This window comes from Rattus norvegicus, chromosome 19, assembly GCF_021556685.1.
Source record: "Rattus norvegicus strain SHRSP/BbbUtx chromosome 19, alternate assembly SHRSP_T2T, whole genome shotgun sequence".
Lineage (NCBI taxonomy): Eukaryota > Metazoa > Chordata > Mammalia > Rodentia > Muridae > Rattus > Rattus norvegicus.
Genome location: NC_141552.1, coordinates 2,369,478 through 2,388,568, shown reverse-complemented (window position 1 = coordinate 2,388,568; position 19,091 = coordinate 2,369,478). Strand labels below are relative to the sequence as shown.

The 19,091-nt window shown below is 37.6% G+C and overlaps 1 protein-coding gene across 4 annotated transcripts in view; it reads right to left on the bottom strand.

Moving 5' to 3' along the window:
* Positions 1–837: 837 nt before the first annotated feature.
* The window catches only part of Cdh11 (cadherin 11), a 156,565-nt gene continuing 138,311 nt past the window's right edge, over positions 838–19,091 (bottom strand). For 3 of the 4 annotated variants that reach the window (XM_087595276.1, XM_087595275.1, XM_087595277.1), the window contains 4 exons: positions 17,902–18,035; positions 17,574–17,691; positions 5,700–5,951; positions 2,316–3,640 (listed from right to left, as the gene is read on the bottom strand). In XM_087595276.1, the coding sequence (XP_087451402.1) occupies positions 3,144–3,640; positions 5,700–5,951; positions 17,574–17,691; positions 17,902–18,035 (1,001 nt within the window). In that variant the 3' untranslated portion in view covers positions 2,316–3,143. 4 annotated transcript variants of the gene reach the window in all.

Sequence of the window (19,091 nt, the reverse complement as noted above, 5' to 3'; positions counted from 1 at the left end):
TTTTTCTTTCCCATTTCTGATGAATGAATTTGATGATCTCACTATATCTTATTTTCATCTTCCTAGAGATATGCCCTGCCATGTTTTAGGTTGTATACACTTCTAATCTGTCCTGAACTGCTTGTTACATAGAGCGTGGTACTATTCCTTCAACAGTTCCTTTTCTTTATGTCTCTTTTGACTGAACTGTAAAGACACTCATAAAGTAGCATAAAGACCCAAGAACAATTTCAAACACTCTTAACCAGATCCCATCTGACTAAGTGACTATATTTACAGTGAATCATGAATCAGCATCTTTAAAATGTTCTCTAATAGATATAGATAACCTGATCTCGTGTTCCCACATCTTCCTCAGGATTTCTGACCGGAACAGTTGTAATAAACCTACATTCCATCTTACCCTTTCCCCTAGGTATTTAATCATATTTATTTGCATGTCTTGAGGGATAGGTGATATGAACATGAAGCAGGTGAAGGAAAGTCAACAAAGCAGGTATTTTGAACCATAATTGAGAAAAATAAACATTGTCAAAGAAGGTAGCAAAGATTATTCTAAACTTCAAGTAGCTAATATATGGCATGCAAAAATCAGATCTTAAAGAATGAGTTCAGCAATGAATGAATGAATCAATAAGTGAATGAATGAATGAATGATAAGTGTAAGCCATACCATACCAGATAGACACATGTCAGATAGAACACACCAGAATTTCTTTTTCATGTGTGTGTACACCAATGTCATGAAGCTGTGATTGCTTTATAACCAAGTAAGGAAGGACCCCTTAAGATAAAATGCTTTTAAGGTAACATGTTCCGAATGAAAAAAAGATTCCATGAATTGGGAAAGACATTTTATTTCCAAGCTTCTAAGAGGATTCTACAAACATTAAGATCCTTAAAGTAAAAAAGGAAAGAAAGAAAGAAAAGGAAAGAAAAAAGAAAAAGGAAAGAAAAAGGAAAAGGGAAGAGAATAAGAAAAACAAGACCTCTTAACTATTGAAAAGTAGACAGTACTGGGGAAAAAAGTTCCTTGGCATAAAAATGTGAAAATGGAGTTGTCAACTCTATTCTGACTACATTCCTACATAAGTAAAAGAATCATTGTGATGGTGAGGGGACTTACAGCTGAGTAAACAAGGTTCGTTTTCCTTTTGAGTTAGTCAGTTATTTCAATTCAATTGGAGATCAGCATAAACTTAGCAAAATATTCTTTGGATTACAAAGTCTATCTATAAAATAAACTTAACCTGCAATTTTGCAAGTACCTAGAATGCACATTCCTTCCTGTGATAAAAGACTCTCAAGTGGCATGTCCACTGATTTTCTCCCATTGAATTAGTCAACTGATTCAATGTCGATGCATTGTAAACTGGGAGTGAGCACATCATAAAAAAATAGTGTATAAGGTCTCAAAAAATAACTACAATAAAGTAAAAAAGAACCAAAAATATCCATAATCCAAGGGAAAAAACAGCATGTGTCTTGTGTTTCAAGAAAAGGAGAGGAAGTAGTTGCAGTGTGACTCTGTGCGGTGTCTTCCCAAGTATTGCTTTGTCTGGACCTTTGGTCCGTTGTACAAGTGAAAGGTCCTTCCCAGAAGTTCCACTTTCCAGGAAACTAGAGGCAACTGCATATGACTGTGGCATATCACAGATCAAATGACATCAATCATCACTGTTCAACATAGTCCCTGATCTCATTGAGAGTACATGACCCAAAGCATCTTCTAAAATAAAGGTTGGAAAGTGAATTGTCCTTTCTCTCATCAAGACTTGAAATTTTATATTATTTGAAGACAAAATAAAATTACAGGAGGAAAAAAATGAGCACTTTCAACTGTCAGTCAGTCTTTATCCTAATAAAAATTACATATGGAAAACCAGAGTTGGTTTTGACTATGAACCCCTTCAACGCCACAATGCTCAAGGCGGGCCATCAAGTCTATATCTAGAACATCGAGAGGTCTGACAGTCCTCATGAATTTGTCTCTCATAACTGTGAGTTCACAAGTTAAATGCATAATATATAACATATTGTAAATCCATAGGCTAATCATAGGCTAGTCTAGATCTCTAATGTCCTTCTTTAAAGATATACTCCAGGAAAAGCCAGAACATACAAAAATAATTTACATGAAGATACAGAATCTTATCTTTAAAAAAACCCAAACATATTTGATTTAAATAAACAATAAGAGCAGCAGACTACAACAGATCATAAATAGGGTTATTAAAAGATAACAATTAAATTAGAAATATAAATGGATCATTAGAAATCCTTATTTTTTTCAATGTTAAGAATCAAACCCAGAATTAAAAAAGAATCTTTTTTTATTTCAAAGATTGCTTCTTATATAGAAGCTCATATTAAAGCAACAGTACAATGTTCATAAAATATAAGTGTGATGCTGTAACATTTTCGTACATGTCAGAATACTGATATTTGTATGTATACTAAAATAAGAACTTTAAAATTGTACAAATAGATACATTAAAAATGACATAGAAATAGGGTGCTCCTCACTGAAACAAGACAGTTATATCTGGCACGTATTAGTTTAGGATGAAAGTAGAAGCAAAAAGATTTACAAGAATCAGCAGTAACAAGATTGATGCTCAAGAGACATAATTGTACATTGTATTGTACATACATTGTATGGGTTTAAGCTGGCTGGATATTATATATTTCAAGTTTAAAAATGCACTACAGATAGAGTGTCCATAGTTTAAGGCGAAATTACAGCTCAGAACTGTTGTCCTTTCTAATTTTGTGGAAGCTTCTTTGACAAATTAAAAAATAAAATAAGAGAGACTCAGATGTTCATAACACATAGACGATTTCCCTTCATTGTAAGTTCACTGTGGACTTTTCCTCCATTTAAATATTTCGTGTGCCAAGTGGTTTTTTCTCTAGTGAAGTTGATAAACAACTTCAATATTTGCTTTTTTTAGTGGGAAAAGGTACTTCACAGTATTTTCCACTTTGATGTCCTTGCGGTTTTATTAAATGTTTCCTCTCTGTAAAACTCTGCTTGTTTTAAATGAGCCTTTCCTTGATTTAAAAAAATACCTGTTTACACATCTTCTAGATTCTTGAGAATGCCAGACACAGTTCTTAAGGCCAAATTTGTATCATTATTGTTAAGAGTCATCATCAAAAGTGTCTTTGGAGCCATACAAGTCTGCTAATTTCTTAAAACGAGGTCCCCAGTTCTGTAGATAGTCGTAGTCCAGGTCCGAATCTGTGGTGGCAGACTCCAAGGAGCTCAGGGACCCAGCCACGGAACCCCTGCCCTCATAACCATAGATTTGGATGGAGTCATAGGGAGGGGCCGTGGGATCATTATCGGCCTCCTGTATTCTTGTGTTGATGAAGTCGTCCACATCCACACTGTTGGGTGCTGGTCGCAGCCCAGGTCTAGGCATGTACTGATACTCAGGTTTGATATCTTTGCGAGGGATAAATCCATTGATACCGTCAGGATTCTGCAGGGTGGCAATGTCGAAGGCTTCGGTGTCTTCCTCACCACCCCCTTCATCATCATAGGTTATGATGTTCTCCCGGACATCCTCTTCTTCAAATACAATGAGTGGTTCTTTCTTTTGCCTCCTCAGGGTCACAAACAACACAACGATGACTGTAGGATAAGAAAAAGAATGTCAGCAACCCAAAGTTAAGCCTAACCTGCCTGCTTAGTCATCCCAGAGGCGCTCTGCTTAAGAACCTGGAGTGATGAGAGAAAGGATCTTTCCCCAGAACTCCCAAAGAGCTACACGCTGACCTGCCTCTGTCTGTACAATCTGCCCTGAGAGCATCATACCCTGTGAACTGACAGATTGGAATTATCTTCAGTGTTTTGCAAATGAATCGCAATGCTATTTGGCAGTCCTCTGAAGAATCAGGGAGGATTACTGTTTCCTGAAAGAGGAACATGAATGCCTATTTCTTCTTGCAAACAAGTATAACTGACTCCCCCACATTTAAGATTAAAATGTTCGCTCAGGACTATGAAAATAGGCGACTCCTGTCCAAAGGCCCTACTCTGTAATACAGAAGTAAATCTTACCATAAGAGTGAGGGGGCAACTATAAAAACCCTCGGACGAAAAATATACTGCCTAATGAACATAAAAATGGAATGCTATTTAAAAACACAGGTGTGGCCATCCTATCTTTCCTGGGAGAAGTATTCCACTAGGCTTGCGCACTTGGCAGAGCCAGCAATCATTTATATGGAATGCTAGATACTTCTTAATTTCTATCGATTCAGTGCCCTCCCCACTCTCATCAGGAGGCTCCAAAAATCATTTGTTTGAAGACTCTCCCACACAAGACAGAAAACAAGGCTTGCAGCTGCTTTTGGCAAATAAAGTGAGAGCTTTGGGTTCACATCTTTCTAAGGATCAGGGATTAGAAACTAGACTTAACTCAGATTACACAAGTTCCAGGAGCCCTGTGACTTCTCTGCTGCATATTCATCCTCCCCAGGTTCCTTTTTCACTTTTGTTGTTGTTGTTATTTAACTGACTAATGGATTTGTTTTGCTGTTGTTATTTGCTTGTTTATGCTTGCTTTTGGTTTTTTGTTCATCTCAGGAACATTTCTTGGTATCCCATGTCAGAAACAAGACAGGGCTATCGGCTCCTGCTCCATGATCTAACATTTATTATCATACTTTGGTTTATACATCTAGCATTAATTTTTGAGAGAGCTTTATACCTAGTTTGGAGCACCCACACAGTACAGCATCTTTCATTAGCTATAAAATTCTACTTCCAGAATTTGTGCATGTTCTCTAGGAATATGTCTGACACCTTTGTCCAATGCCAGACATTCTCTAACCTACATCCATACTACCTTATGTCCCAACCACAGAATCAACAATGTACCTTCATTTGATTGTGAATTCCTTCCTTGAGAATCTGAATTCATCCAATATAGAAACTTTGAAGACATCTGTCTATATCTCTCAGACTTTTCCATAGGATATGACTCCCAGATAGCACCTAATAACTGCTAAACCAACCTCTCTGCCTCCTTCCTATGGAGGTGGTCCTATTAATTCATCCTATAGAAAATAAGTAAATTTGTTGTAAGATGCCTTGCATTTGAAGTCCTACAGTGGTACTTGGTTCTGTTACAACATGAGCAGAGGTAAGGCCTACCTCATCACCAACTGATGGAGAAGCTCATGGGTATGGCCATAAGTCAAAGCAAGCAGATGGATAGATGCTGCAGGTAATTAGAAGATCCCTGCTCTGCTTCTTCTGGCAGAGGTCCTCCTCTTTCTTCATCTATCCATTGCAACAATAATTATTCTTTTGGTTCCATTGCTCCTAATCCATTTTCATTTCTATTCTTAAACAGAAAAACCTCCCTCATATATCAGGTTTCTGCATAAATTCTTCAGCTATACAACTGTTTCCAGTGTCCCTCCAGCTCACTGATGGCATTTGCTTTACTGTCCTATCATACCACGTAAAGTCCACATTAGGATTTTCCTCAAATTCTTCCAGCATAATTGGCCAGTTCAGCCGCCTTACCCACTGTGCAATAGACTTCACGAGAGCTATTGCATCTTGCGGTTTGTTTTAAACTGTGTGAATGTACACAGTACAGTCCTTGCAGTCACTCTGTACTGGGTAAGTCTCTTGAAGCATGTGCATCGGTTGGACCATGGGGCAGAGAGATCCTTACCCAGAAGAATGACGATGCAGGCAAGGATGGCGATCAATGCCCCAGTGCTCAGACCGGCATTCAGGATGTAGGCTTCAGCGTTACAGGACAACAGTGCCCCATTCACATCACACCCACAGACTTTTATAGTGAGGGTATTGGTGCTACTCATAGGTGGGATGCCACCATCACTAATCACAATGGGCAGGAGGTAGAGGTCCTGCTTCTGCCGACTGAACCCTCCACGTCGGGCATATACTCCTGCAGTGTTATCTGTTTGAAGGAGAGAGACAGGGTAAGTTTTCATCATAGGACCATATCTATGGCAGTTGCCTGCAGCTCGCCAGCTTGAAGACATGTTTCAGATTACCGAGGTCAAAGTTAGAACTTTTCTCACTTGTTAATTCAACTAGATGTCAATAGAGGACAATAGCATTATAGGATTTCAGAATCATATCTACATTTTGGAATAAATTTGAGAAATTGGCATTTTAGGATTTGTTCTTTGGCAGTTTGGGTTTGAATTTTCTAAAGAAATTCCACATCCTTCCTCAAGCTTCACCCAAAACATAAACCCACTCATGCGCCATAGGAAAAGGAAGTCCTTCAGTAAAGTACAAATACTTGAGTATTCTTGTTTCTTTGAAATTCAAACAAGAAATAAGTGACCAACTCATTAAGCATATTACACCTGATTCATAGATTCTCACTCATGTTACACAGCCTAAGATGGTGAAGCATGGCATTGTGTTTTCTTTATCTAGACTTGATCATGTTTCCAGCATAACGTAGTCTGTTGTCCCAATCGAAGTACAGCCCATTGTGGAGAGATCACTTCTTTTTTTTGTTGTTGTTTTGTTTTGTTTTTTGGTTTTTTGGTTTTTTGTTTTGTTTTGTTTTTTGTTTCTATTTTGATTTATTTTCACAGAAATTTTAATAAATTACTTTTTTCCCCATCTTTATTAACTTGAGTATTTCTTGTTTACATTTCGATTGTTACTCCCCTTCCCGGTTTCCAGGCCAACATCCCCCTGACCCCTCCCCCTCCTCTTCGATATGAGTGTTCCCCTCCCCATCCTATCCCTATTACCACCCTCCCCCCAGCAATCCCATTCACTGGGGTTTCAGTCTTGGCAGGACCAAGGGCTTCCCCTTCCACTGGTGTCCTTATTAGGCTATTCATTGCTACCTATGAGGTTGGAGCCCAGGGTCAGTCCATGTATAATCTTTGGGTAGGGCCTTAGTCCCTGGTTGGTTGGCATTGTTGTTCATATGGGGTCTCAAGCCCCTTCAAGCTCTTTCAGTCCTTTCTAAGATTCCATCAACGGGGGTCCCATTCTCAGTTCAGTGGTTTGCTGCCAGCATTCGGCTATGTATTTGCTGTATTCTGGCTGTGTCTCTCAAGAGAGATCTACATCCGGCTCCTGTCAGCCTGCACTTCTTTGCTTCATCCATCTTTTCTAATTGGGTGGCTGTATATGTATGGACCACATATGGGGCAGGCTCTGAATGGGTTTTCCTTCTGCCTCTGTTCTAAACTTTGCCTCCCTAGTCCCTCCCAAGGGTATTCTTGTTTCCCTTTTAAAGAAGGAGTAAAGCATTTGCATTTTGGTTCTTTTGGTAGTGCTCATTGCTGTTCCAGCTGCTTTTTCACCCGTTTCCTTGCCTCAATTGACTATTCTTCCTATTGTGAAAGTTGGATTTCTCCTGGCTCAAGAATACATCCCCGACTAATCCTTTAAGGATGCCTCTGGGGCCTCTCTTTTACTTCTGTACGAGGTGACTCATCACATTGTATATTCCTGTTTCTACAGAAATACATATTCTACACATCACTCAGGATTTGTTAACAAAACCACTTTAACCTCAATGAGATCAGGGATTTTGAGAGAACAGGGGATTTTTAATCTGATTCATCTCAGGCCCTTTACTGTCAGGCACACAGCAGATATTTCATAAATATTAGTTGAGCGAATAGTGTAATTAGGTCCTGGGAAAAGTTAAATGAAGATTCCAGATGGTAGCTTTCTTATTTCTCCATGTTTTATAACCTCTCCGCAGTAATGCTTCCTCATCATGTTCACTCTATGGGCAGCTACAAAATACAGGCTATCTTACCTAGTGGGAAAAGTTGGTTAAAAAAAAGTAGGAATTGCACATGTTCCATCACCCTGATCTGCTGATGTGGACTGTCTCTTTGTAGCTTAGGAAGCAATAATTTATATCAAAGGGAATTCTACAGCTAATAGAAACCCTGAAGTAGCTTGATAGGCCATAACTTTGTTCCTGTAGTAGGAAAAAATATCCAAAAATCTCAAAGTGAAATTTATGGATTTTGGTAACAAAAATTATTTTATTGGTAGACCTACTCTTGTGGAAGGTTGAACATATAGTCTGAGTGGGGCTGACTGTAAGCCATATTGATTCACTGACTTTGACAATCTCTAGGATAATAGTTTCTCAGTCATAGAACTGCCAACCCCTCTACCAAGCCAAAGCACTAAGTCTCTCACTTTTAGATTTTCAGGGTTTTGTGTGATTGGTACATTGTGCTTTTCTCTTTAGGTAAAAGTTATGTGTATTACATAAAATAGTGTGGAAAGTAAACTAGCCAAATAATAGTCTCGTAATGATGCTTTTCTGTTCCCTGTGACACTACTACCCCTAAGTTAGTAATTAAATGTATGTGTCTATAATAAACTATTTAAAGACATTGTCTCTTTTCTATTTTCCCGACTTATAAGACAACTGAGCATTTGCAAACTTTACTCCAGTTCAATGACCTGAAATATCATTATAGACATTATGAATAAAATAAATACTAAAATACATAAAATAAGCAAATCAATTGAGTCAAACTAACTGTAATATAGCTGAACTCCAAAGCAGACCTTGACTTGCTTGACTATGAAGGTTCTACTCTAACACCATGATATCATGGCTGAAAAGAACCTGAACTGAGCATGTTTACTTTTTGTTCTTATAAAAACTTTTGAAGTAATAATTTTAAATCTATTTTTCAACAAGTCATCCACACAAGCTTGCCTCTTCAGATCCTAGAAGTCAGGTTTCTATAGAGAAGGAACTGAAACCCAAACACTAGTGTAAATCAGTTCTGAAAACATGAGCAATATGTGAGTCCGAGATGTGTCATTCTCTGTAAGTCTAGCTGCTCTAAGAAGCACCAAAATTATTACAGAAAATTGCATTTCAAGTTCTGGGATGGCTGAACCAGGTCTAATCTCTGAGTATATAGCAGTGGGATCTTTAATTCTTCTTTTTGAATATCTTCTAGTAAAGGATATCTATGGACAAAGGGATTAGGATTAGTTCTGGAGATAGGAAAGAAACATACTACGAGTCTTCCAGAAATACCAATTGCAAAATCCTGTCTAAAGTGTCACTTGCTCATCTTTTAAACAAGGAGAACTATTCATAATTTGCCAATACTAGAACTAAATGATGTAACATACTCCTCTGATTGTCCTCTGGGCTTGTCTTCCAAAATGTCAACTGAATTTGCCAAACAGAAACTTATCATCCAATGCCAAGTCCACCCATGGGCCTTAGTGAAGGGTTAAGGTCATAGACAGGAGGCTTGTTTAAGAATTTGACCTCACATTGAAATGATCTAAATTGCTTTAACACATAAACCATATGAGCAGTTCTCAGCACTAGCATTGTAGCCTATGATGGGATTTCTTGTGATCCATCCAGAACATGGTCAAAAATTTAAAAAAATATTGTCAGGAACAAGTGAAAATCAGTTCTAAATGGACTCATGAGAGAAGACACAAACAACAATAGTAGAACTCCTTTCTGGAAACAAACACTGCGCTCTAAGAATGATTATGTATAATTTTCACCTAAATTTTTCTAAGCAGCTGGCCACTCACCCCATGTTTTTGTAAGTCCCCTTAGTTTAGATTTATAAAAGGAAAAGAAGTGATTAAATTAGGCACATTTACAGGGATAGATAGGCTTCTACATGGTAAGTAGAAGGAATTATAAAAAGATGAATATTGAATTAATTTTAAATGTTATGTTTTGAGACTTCCCAGATTCTTTTCCTATTTATCAAAAGCCTGTAAATAGTCAAACCACTCAGTTTTAAGGATCAAATAGAAGTAACTTACATGTTGAATCGTCTCCATATTTGTTATTTCTTTTTAGACATGAAATTAATATATTTAGGATTAACACTGATTCTATGCACAGAAACACTTAGTGTGGTGTCAGCCTGTTGAAAATGCCCAGAGAATATTAATACTTTTCTGGAAGCTCTTCTCTTTGAGTAGGAGACTAATGAGGATGAGAAACTTATTGGCACAGATAGAAAAATGAATTCTTGGAAATGTCACCAAAGCTTCGAATGCAACTGCCCACACAGAAGTGCATACACTCCATAAGTAAGGACCACATTTGTGCTTCAGTTCCAGGCTATGTATTTCCCCAGGATTAAAAAAAGTTGTCAAGCACCTTGGCTTCTTATCCTGATTCTCAATATTTTCAGCTATGAATGAAAGTAGATAACAAGTTCTACTTTTTCCCCACTTAGGCAAAACTTCGCAAATGTTGGCATTAATTACAAGTATATGTCATGCAAAGATGGTAGCATTTCTATAAATGGAGAAAATAAATTCAGGCTTTAAAATTTTATGTCTAGAACATGGGCTTCTAATTGCATGCTGCTTTTACCTGCATAGTTTTTCATTATACTGAAAAAAAATCAAAGTTTCCTAATGATAATCATCTCCATGGCAGGAGGTTGGGATGCTAATGTAAGCATTATAATGATGATGTAGCCCAGTGGGGAGGTACATAGACTGACCCTGGGCTCCAACCTCATAGGTAGCAATGAATTGCCTAGTAAGAATGACAGTGGAAGGGGAAGCCCTTGGTCCAGCCAAGATTGAACACCTAGTGAACGTGATTGTTGGGGAAAGGGTGGTAATGGGGGGAGGATGGGGAGGGGAAGCCCATATAGAAGGGGAGGGGGAGGGGTTAGGGGGATGTTGGCCCAGAAACCGGGAAGGGGAATAACAATCAAGATGTAAATAAATACTCAAGTTAATAAAGATAAAAAAAATGTGACACTAAAAGAAAAAGGATGGTGGAGAAATAGCCTTTGATATTGGACTGCACAGTACCCTAAATCTCCATAATCAAAAATGTGTTGCCTGAAGTGGGTATAGTTCCTGCATGTTAAAATGTGATGGCACCAAGGGGCTGGAATGATCACCTGTTTTCATATTGACATCCAGCCGAAGCCCGTCCTAGCCAATCTTGGTTCTCTGTTGTTTTAGCCTCAGAAGTTGAACAACTCTCCTTCCATGACTCTTAGTCTGAGAATCTGCTTTTGAGATCACTGCATATGTGTGGAAATATAAAGGAGGCCATGATCCTATGGAAATATATTCTTTCTTCTCAGTCAAAATTGCCTGTTCTACCAATTTATCAAACTCTTAGGGACAAAGTAGATCCATCCACTTCAGTAAAATCTCTGCATATATTAAGACAATGCTTTATCAAGTGACTAGCAGAATAAACATTTGTTCACTTTCTACTGGGCTCTGGCTTTTCTAAGACAGGCAAGTAGCTTTATCATATACATATACATATATATATATATGCATTTGTGTGTGTGTGTGTGTGTGTGTGTGTGTGTGTGTGTGTAAAATAGAGAGGATTTATATGATCTTTGATTGTCCCAGTATTTTTCAGGGTTGGGAATACTACAATATCGAAATTCTAAACAAAATGGTCTTTAAATTACTAATACGAAAGATGTTGTAAGACTGCAATGGCTGTAATTGTTCCAAAAGAAACAATAAGTTGTACACTGCTGAGATAGGGGATTGACTGTAGTATCTATAAAATAAAGAATAATAATAAATAATAATAGTAATAAATGACAAAGGAAACATGGCAGCAATTGTTGCTTGTGTGTAGCTATGTTATTCAAGCAGATACCTGTGAGACATCTGTGTGTACATTGTGTAATGGCGTTGACAGGACTTGAATATAGCTTATTACATTTTTTCTTGTAAACTTGCTGTGACATTAATTCAATTCTCTATACTAGAGGAGTGCAGAATGAAGAAGATGATGTACTACTTAAGTACGTCCTACACAAACACGAGAATAGGGACCATGATGACCAGGATGAACTTAGTGGGACACCAACAGTTACAGACATATAAGACATTTGAAGTGTTTAAGCCAATGGGTTAAAATAGTAGCTAGAGGGAATTTAGAAAGAAAATGTCTAAAACATTCACTGATATTTGTGTACATCCAACCATTAAGGGAGAAAAAGTACACTAGCAGTGGAGTTAATCAATATGATGGGAAGAATAAAAATCCACCAGTTTCTACTACACATGAAGTTGGAGATGATTACAGTGGTATTAAAACGTTCTTGGGCATAACAACAGTCATAAGTTGGACTTCTGAAGGGACTGAAAAACAGAAGGATGCATAACCGTCATAAATAAAAAGCTAAAAGGTAAAGCTAACACTGGAAGAAGAAAAGACTGTTGTTAATTTTGGTGAGAAAACCATTGCTAGGGATAATATAAGAACAAAAGAACAGATACATTGTTTATATTGAAAATGACATAAACAGATGCTGAGACATCAGGATGTCTGCACAGTAGAAAGAAGAGGCCAAAGGTTAACATTCCAAGCAGGTGAGATTTTAAACTCAACCATAAGATTTGAGTTTCTTATTTAAGACAGAGGAAAGGAAGGTGAATTGCCACCTTCTAGGAATAAATTAGGTGGGTTGGAGAGATGACTCAGCTGGCAAAGAACGGTGTACTGCTCTTGCAGGGGGCCTAATTGGATTCCCAGCACTCACATCAGGCAGCTCCCAACCATTGTAACTTTAGCTCCAGAAGAACACTCTATATCTGCCATTTGTAGCGAAAAGACATACATGCACATACCTGACCACTTCATATACAGATACATAAAGAAAAATTTTTAAATTCTATTTTAAAAGAGTAAAACAAGGAATGATGAAAAATTATTTAAATTCAGCAAAAGAATGAAGGGATTGAGAATTGTGAAATAATATTTCTAGTTTTTGCCAATTAGTTAATGACTGAAAATATGGTTATCTGAATTTAGTGTGCATATGAGAAAGTCAGAGAGAAGTGATTTTCCTGATGCTTTCAGAAATCAGTAAAACATTTCCAATGGGCAGTTTGTATATTATTATAAGTCAAAATATATTACATGAAAAAAATCTATATTTAGTAAAAGAAAAATAAATAACAACTGGTAAACAATTTTTTTGGTCTATTCAAGTCATTTAAGAGTTCATCCTAAAAGAGTTAATCACATAACTGACAAAGTTGTACCAAAGCAATGAATTTAAGAACAACAGTCAAATGTTGTCCTTTAGTGACAGGAGCATAGCTACAAGGCATTGCCACAGGGTTCTGACACAGAACAATGTATATTACTTTCTGAGTGGAAAACAAATGTATTGGTTCAGTTGATTTTTATTTAAAAATTAGAGGAAAAAAAGAGCTAGAAGGGACTACATAAAACAATAGTGACTATGTTTAAGAATGCTGCACCATCATGGGCTTGGGGATTTAGCTCAGTGGTAGAGCGCTTGCCTAGCAAGCGCAAGGCCCTGGGTTCGGTCCCCAGCTCCGAAAAAAAAGAAAAAAAAAAGAATGCACCATCATGTTATTTTTATTATTTTTAATCCTATTTCTGCTGTCTGTATTTTCTAATTTTCCTACTAGGGATATATATTAATTATGCAACAGAAGGTCATAAAATTCTTTGCAAATATATTTAACCGCAATAACTATGAATGTGATTGAAATGGAAAGGAAATCCTTTTTCATTTTTCTTTCTATGCATTCCCTGATTCCTAGACTGATCACCTGAGCTGCACATGAGTCCTCTCTAAGAATGTTTCTTATTTAACTATAGAGTAAACAAAGATTGAACTGAAATAACTTTTAAAAATTATGGTTTTCTGTGTAATGTCTAGCATATCATGTGCACTGACCAATAACTTCCAGATAGTTAGACTTAATTTCATGACAGAAGGGGTGTATGACCTTGGGTAGATCAGTGCTTTTGGCAATTTATTTTCTTGTTTCATTTGTAACTGTGACCAAAGACATATAACATATCCTGGTGGGCTCTTTAAAGAACTGGGTGAGATTGGTTCAGAAAAGATTTTATAAACTAGTGAAGAGCTTTTTTTTTTTTTTTTTTTTAAGAAATGTTGTAAGTCTGATGTTTTTAAGGCAAATGCACCTCAATTCCTCAACAACTCCATTCTGATATTACTAGCTGAGGATGGCTGATGTGTTGAAGGACCATCCAGTGTTCTTGATACCTGCTGATCCGGCTTTGAAGCTGAGACTGCAGGCAAAATGAAATAAAAGGCTGATTTCTATTAAGATGTGTTCCCTCTTACATTTCTAAAGACGCTAAGGACACCGTTTGGCAAACACAATAGTGACTCTTTACATGACATAATGGAATAAACACTCAAGGAGAAAGGAACTTGATACTTTTACTCAGCATGCTCTAAACCATTATCTTGTGCTTTCTTTGGAAAACAGTCTCTGCCGAGAAATTCCGTAACTCAGTCGGCTATTAATAGGCTATGCAATGTGATTATTCCTTTTGGATTACTTCAATGTGTAATTACTTTTAGAAGCCAGCAGAAAGAAACTCTATTAAATGATAATTATAGGACTGTATTTGCTTTGAGGTTTTGTAATAGCACTAAACATGGGAGTTTTCATTAACTGTTTGCCATAGTTAATAAAGTAATTTTTCTTAAAAAGTAGCAATTCTCTGCAAGAGTTTAGCTCAACTGTAGGATTACTCTCCTAAAAGAGAGGGTAGGAGGGAATTGCATAGGTGGCTGGCTCATTGGTGGTAATATAATCTCTCTGAAACTATAGATGACATCCACGAAATACCGTGGCAAAAGAAAATATCCATAAATATCCGGAGAACAATATGCCATAGTACAATGTTCACAGAGGTTAATGGAGACAAAATACAATTTCACTTTCCAAAAAAAATAAATAAATAAGACTGAGCAGGTGATGAGGGTAACTCGGCTGGCACACTGCATAAAGCCCAGAACAGCCTGCTGCTTTGAGAATGAATCCTGCACATGCAGATCTTGCTGGGATTAGAGTGAGGCATTAGACTTTCAATGTAATTTGGGGATTATATCAACACGATAAAACTATGAGCACAAATATTTGAGAAAGGAGACCAAAAAAAGCATCAGGGACATAACAAGCCTGTGAGGTTCCCCCAGAGTTTCTGGACAACTGTTTAAGTCGCCTCACTGCTGACAAAAGTAAGTCAGAGGTGATGTTAACACTGTAATGCAAAAACAAAGCCAGCTGCTGATACAAAGTAGTACTGGAAACTAGTTTGGAAAGAAGGGAGCTGCTAGTAGTCAAGGTGGGGATTCTCTTGTGCTAAAAAGCAGACATCCAAATAGATATCTCAGAAAGCCTTATTAAATGCCTATGTATAACTTTGTCTACTTATCGAAGTATACGTTTATTCTCATCTGCACTCTAATCCCTCTGTACTGCAGAAACACCATAACAATAATAAGTGGTGTTACTCTCTGGCTAATGAAAGTTAAGTGTCCCTGACTAAGAATTCTCGTCTGCCCTAGTGTTTTCTGCAAAATCAAAGTATCTCTTTCTCTCTTTCTCTGTCTCTCTGTCTGTCTCTGTCTGTCTCTGTCTCTGTGTCTCTGACACTCTATCTCTATCTCTCTGTCTGTCTCTGTCTCTCTGTCTGTCTCTATCTGTCTCTGTGTCTCTGTCTGTCTCTATCTGTCTCTGTCTCTCTGTCTGTCTCTGTCTGTCTCTATCTGTCTCTGTGTCTCTGTCTCTGTCTCTCTCTCCCTCCCTCCCTCCCCCCACCTCATCCTTTCTTCCCTCCCTCCCTTCCTTGTTCCCATCTTCTATACTGTGAATTAAACCTTTGAACTTAGGGCTCTTGCACACCATGGAAACACTCTAAAAGGCAGGTTCATATCAAGGCCCTTTTATTTAATTTTATTTTTGAGACAGGTTCTTACTAAGTTGTGTAAGCTTTCCTTGAATCCATTGTTTAGTTCAACAAATCTTCAAATTTGCAGTCTTCCTGCCTGGACCTTCAGAGTGGGTTTGGGAGGGTAGGAGGTTGATTATATGCCTGTATCTCAGTTCGCAGGCCAATTATTTCTTAAAAGAACTTACTCCTGCACATAAAGCCAAGAGTGTGAAAAAAAATCTAGGTTAAGGACAAAAACGAAGAATGCAAAGTAATGATGCTATTTTGAAATTATAAGAGTCACTTTTAAATAGAACCCTGGGTTTCCTGTAAGGAACCTTGAAACCACAATTCTACAGATGATATGCCTTGCTTTGTCTGAGAAAACAATGTACTGAGAGAGAAAAACCCCTTGGGTATTTCCCCTAAGTGACCCAAATTGATATATCTTTAATTTATGAGACAGATAATTAAAGGTTCTAGTCACTTCCAAAATATTAAAATATGTCATACCACTTTGCCTCTAGACCCAAGTAACATAAACAATATTTCTCCATTACAATATCAGCACAGGAAGAAGTTAAACCAGGAACATCAAACTTGACTCGTTAGCTTAAAGCTTAGCTCTACATTCTGTTTTAATGGTTGACTTTAGGCCAATCGTTTTAAAGGTTTGTATTCATTTTTTTTATCTGTGAAGTTGGAATGACCTTCCTGTTGTGTGTTAAAAACTGAGTGAACAGACTACAGGAGGAATCTCTACACAGTGCGTGGATCATGGCGACTGGCATTATGGTACTGAATGCAGTATAACAGTGATGGGTAGTGACTGTGGTCATTATGTTAGTTTGTGGTCTCTGCTCTAAGTCTGCTCTCAGTCGTGATGAAAGCAACAGCCCTACATTAATTACATGGAAAACATGCAGCTACTCAAACACCCATATCAAGAAGGCCTCTCTTTGTTTCCCACCCTGGATGATGGCATTGGTTATGTCAATTTCATAGGCTGACATTATCATAGGTTTACATACACGATTTTCTCTGAGAAGAAATGCTCAGAGCATGACAGATTGGTCTGCAAGTCAACACATTTATTCTTTGTTCCTGGTCTCTGCTACTAATTCTGTCCCAGGAGTGTGCCACTCTAGGTCTATACAATCAAACTATCTCCTTCACCTTCTAAAAATCTACAAGTCTGTAACCTCCTTGACTGACAGGATGAGATCAAGAACTGCATTGAATATGGTCCTTTTGTTATTGCTGCTGCTGCTGCTGCTGCTGTTGTTGTTGTTGTTGTTGTTGTTGTTGTTATTGTTTGCAATCAACAAACACTTAACCCCTTCTAGCAATACCAATGTCAGCACTTTTTGATATGGAGTTCTGCTCCCAGCCACAATGCATTGCAACTATGTTTTGAGGGGAAGGCCTGTGTGTGAAAGATTATGCTGCCTTACAAAGTTGAACTAATCTCTTTTAATGCTGTACTTGATATCAATATTCATAAAGCCATGCTTCCCCTGAAGGGTTTATCAATCTTTTTTAAAAATTAGATAAATGGAGTTGTTTGCATATTGACCCTGTAAGCTTCCCCACTTGGTTTTCCTGCTGCTTCATGAATATCAAAGCTAATGTGAAAAAAAAAGAGGAAAATAAAATTAGATTCACTTATTCATAAGTATCAAATGAGTCCGTGTGTCAAAAGGGAAGTGGCATTATTATTCCTTACTTATTCTTCAACAGGAAGGAATTATTAGATTAGTGAAAATATTTGTGCTGTGGAATATAAAAGGCATTTGTTTTCCATTTCTATGTCTATGAATTCAAAGGAGCTATGGTACAAACCTCTGTTGTCTCTTACTGTGAAATTTGGGTTGTGAATGATTTCAGGGGGTAGACTGAAGATAAATCTTGGTCCATTGGCTGTGTCATCCAGGTCATCTGCACTAACTGTAACTATTGGCTGAAAGAGAAAGGTAGCTCATAAATAAATGATGATATTAGAATAATATCAGAATTCCTTAGCAGACTGATTTTTAACATCTCATAAAATCAGGACTAACACACGAAATTTCATGGACAGAAGGAAGTACCTCGACTTGAATACTAAAATAAGCAAGCTCTATTTTAAAATCATTGCTTTTATGGCCACGATAGGAGAAGCCAGCCTTACCTGGTTAGAGAGTGGTTTGGGGTGATCACTCTCACAGATAAAGCCTTCATAAGGGGCAGCAAACTTAGGAGCATTGTCATTGACATCCAGGACCCTGATGGCCACTGGGACTTTGGCTTCCTGATGTCTGTTGTCTGGGAAAAGTAAATTTGAACAGTAAACAAATACCAAGTAAGAATATTTAATAGTCCACGCTGATTCCCAGAGTGAACAAGCTTCAACCACATATATGCGCACTTCTGAGAAAGGCATCACGATTGTTTATTAGAAAATGTCCAGACACACTTGAATCTTTAGGGGTTGATTTCTAGACCATGGGCTTTGGAAAGTAATTAGATCCAGGGGTCTCTAGTGTAATTAAGTACCTATTGAAAGCTTCATAATATTGTGGTAATATTGGAAAAATAATAACAAGTAGGAAGTAGGGCCAAGTCAGGAAGGAAGTCACTTGGCTCCCTGTCTTCCAGGACATGCTTCCTGTCTTCCAGGATGTGAGCAACTTTGATTTGTAGCATGCTGCCTACCAAGATGCTTTGCCTTATTGCAGGCCCACAAGGATAGAGCAAGTTTCACCATGGGTTGAATCAACTAAATTCCTGCTTTTCTTAAGTTATTCTACTGGGTACTTCTTACAGCTCTGAGTGAAGGAAAAACAAAAACAAATACAAAATGACAACAACAAAACCAAAATAAACATGCAAAACAACAAAACAAAACAAACAAAACCTTAACACATATTCATGGGCTGAAAGCTATCTCAGATCAGAAGGGTGTGAAATTGGGTGGAAGGAGTTCTGGAATAAATGTTACTCAGAAATTAGAAAATGTTAAACCTTTTTTCTATTTTTGGCTGAGAATAATTCCAAAGGTTGCTAATGGAACCTGGTTGTAAGAGTCAGTAATTTATTATCATGATTCTCGAAGTGTACTCCTGGGAACAGCATTAAATCCACCTGGTCATTTACAGTCCATCTAAATTATTAAACTCCAATATAGATCTATTGAATTAGAAGCTCTCGTGATGGGTCTGAACCTTTGTTAAAATAGGACAGCCAGGAGATGGGTTCAGGGAGCTTGGCATGTGATTGGATTCAAGAGTTACCAGTTAATCACTATGCAAAATGGCACAAGTCTTGATTACGAGGCTGTTGTTTGAGGTTTAACATGATGACTATATGTTGTAAACTGCT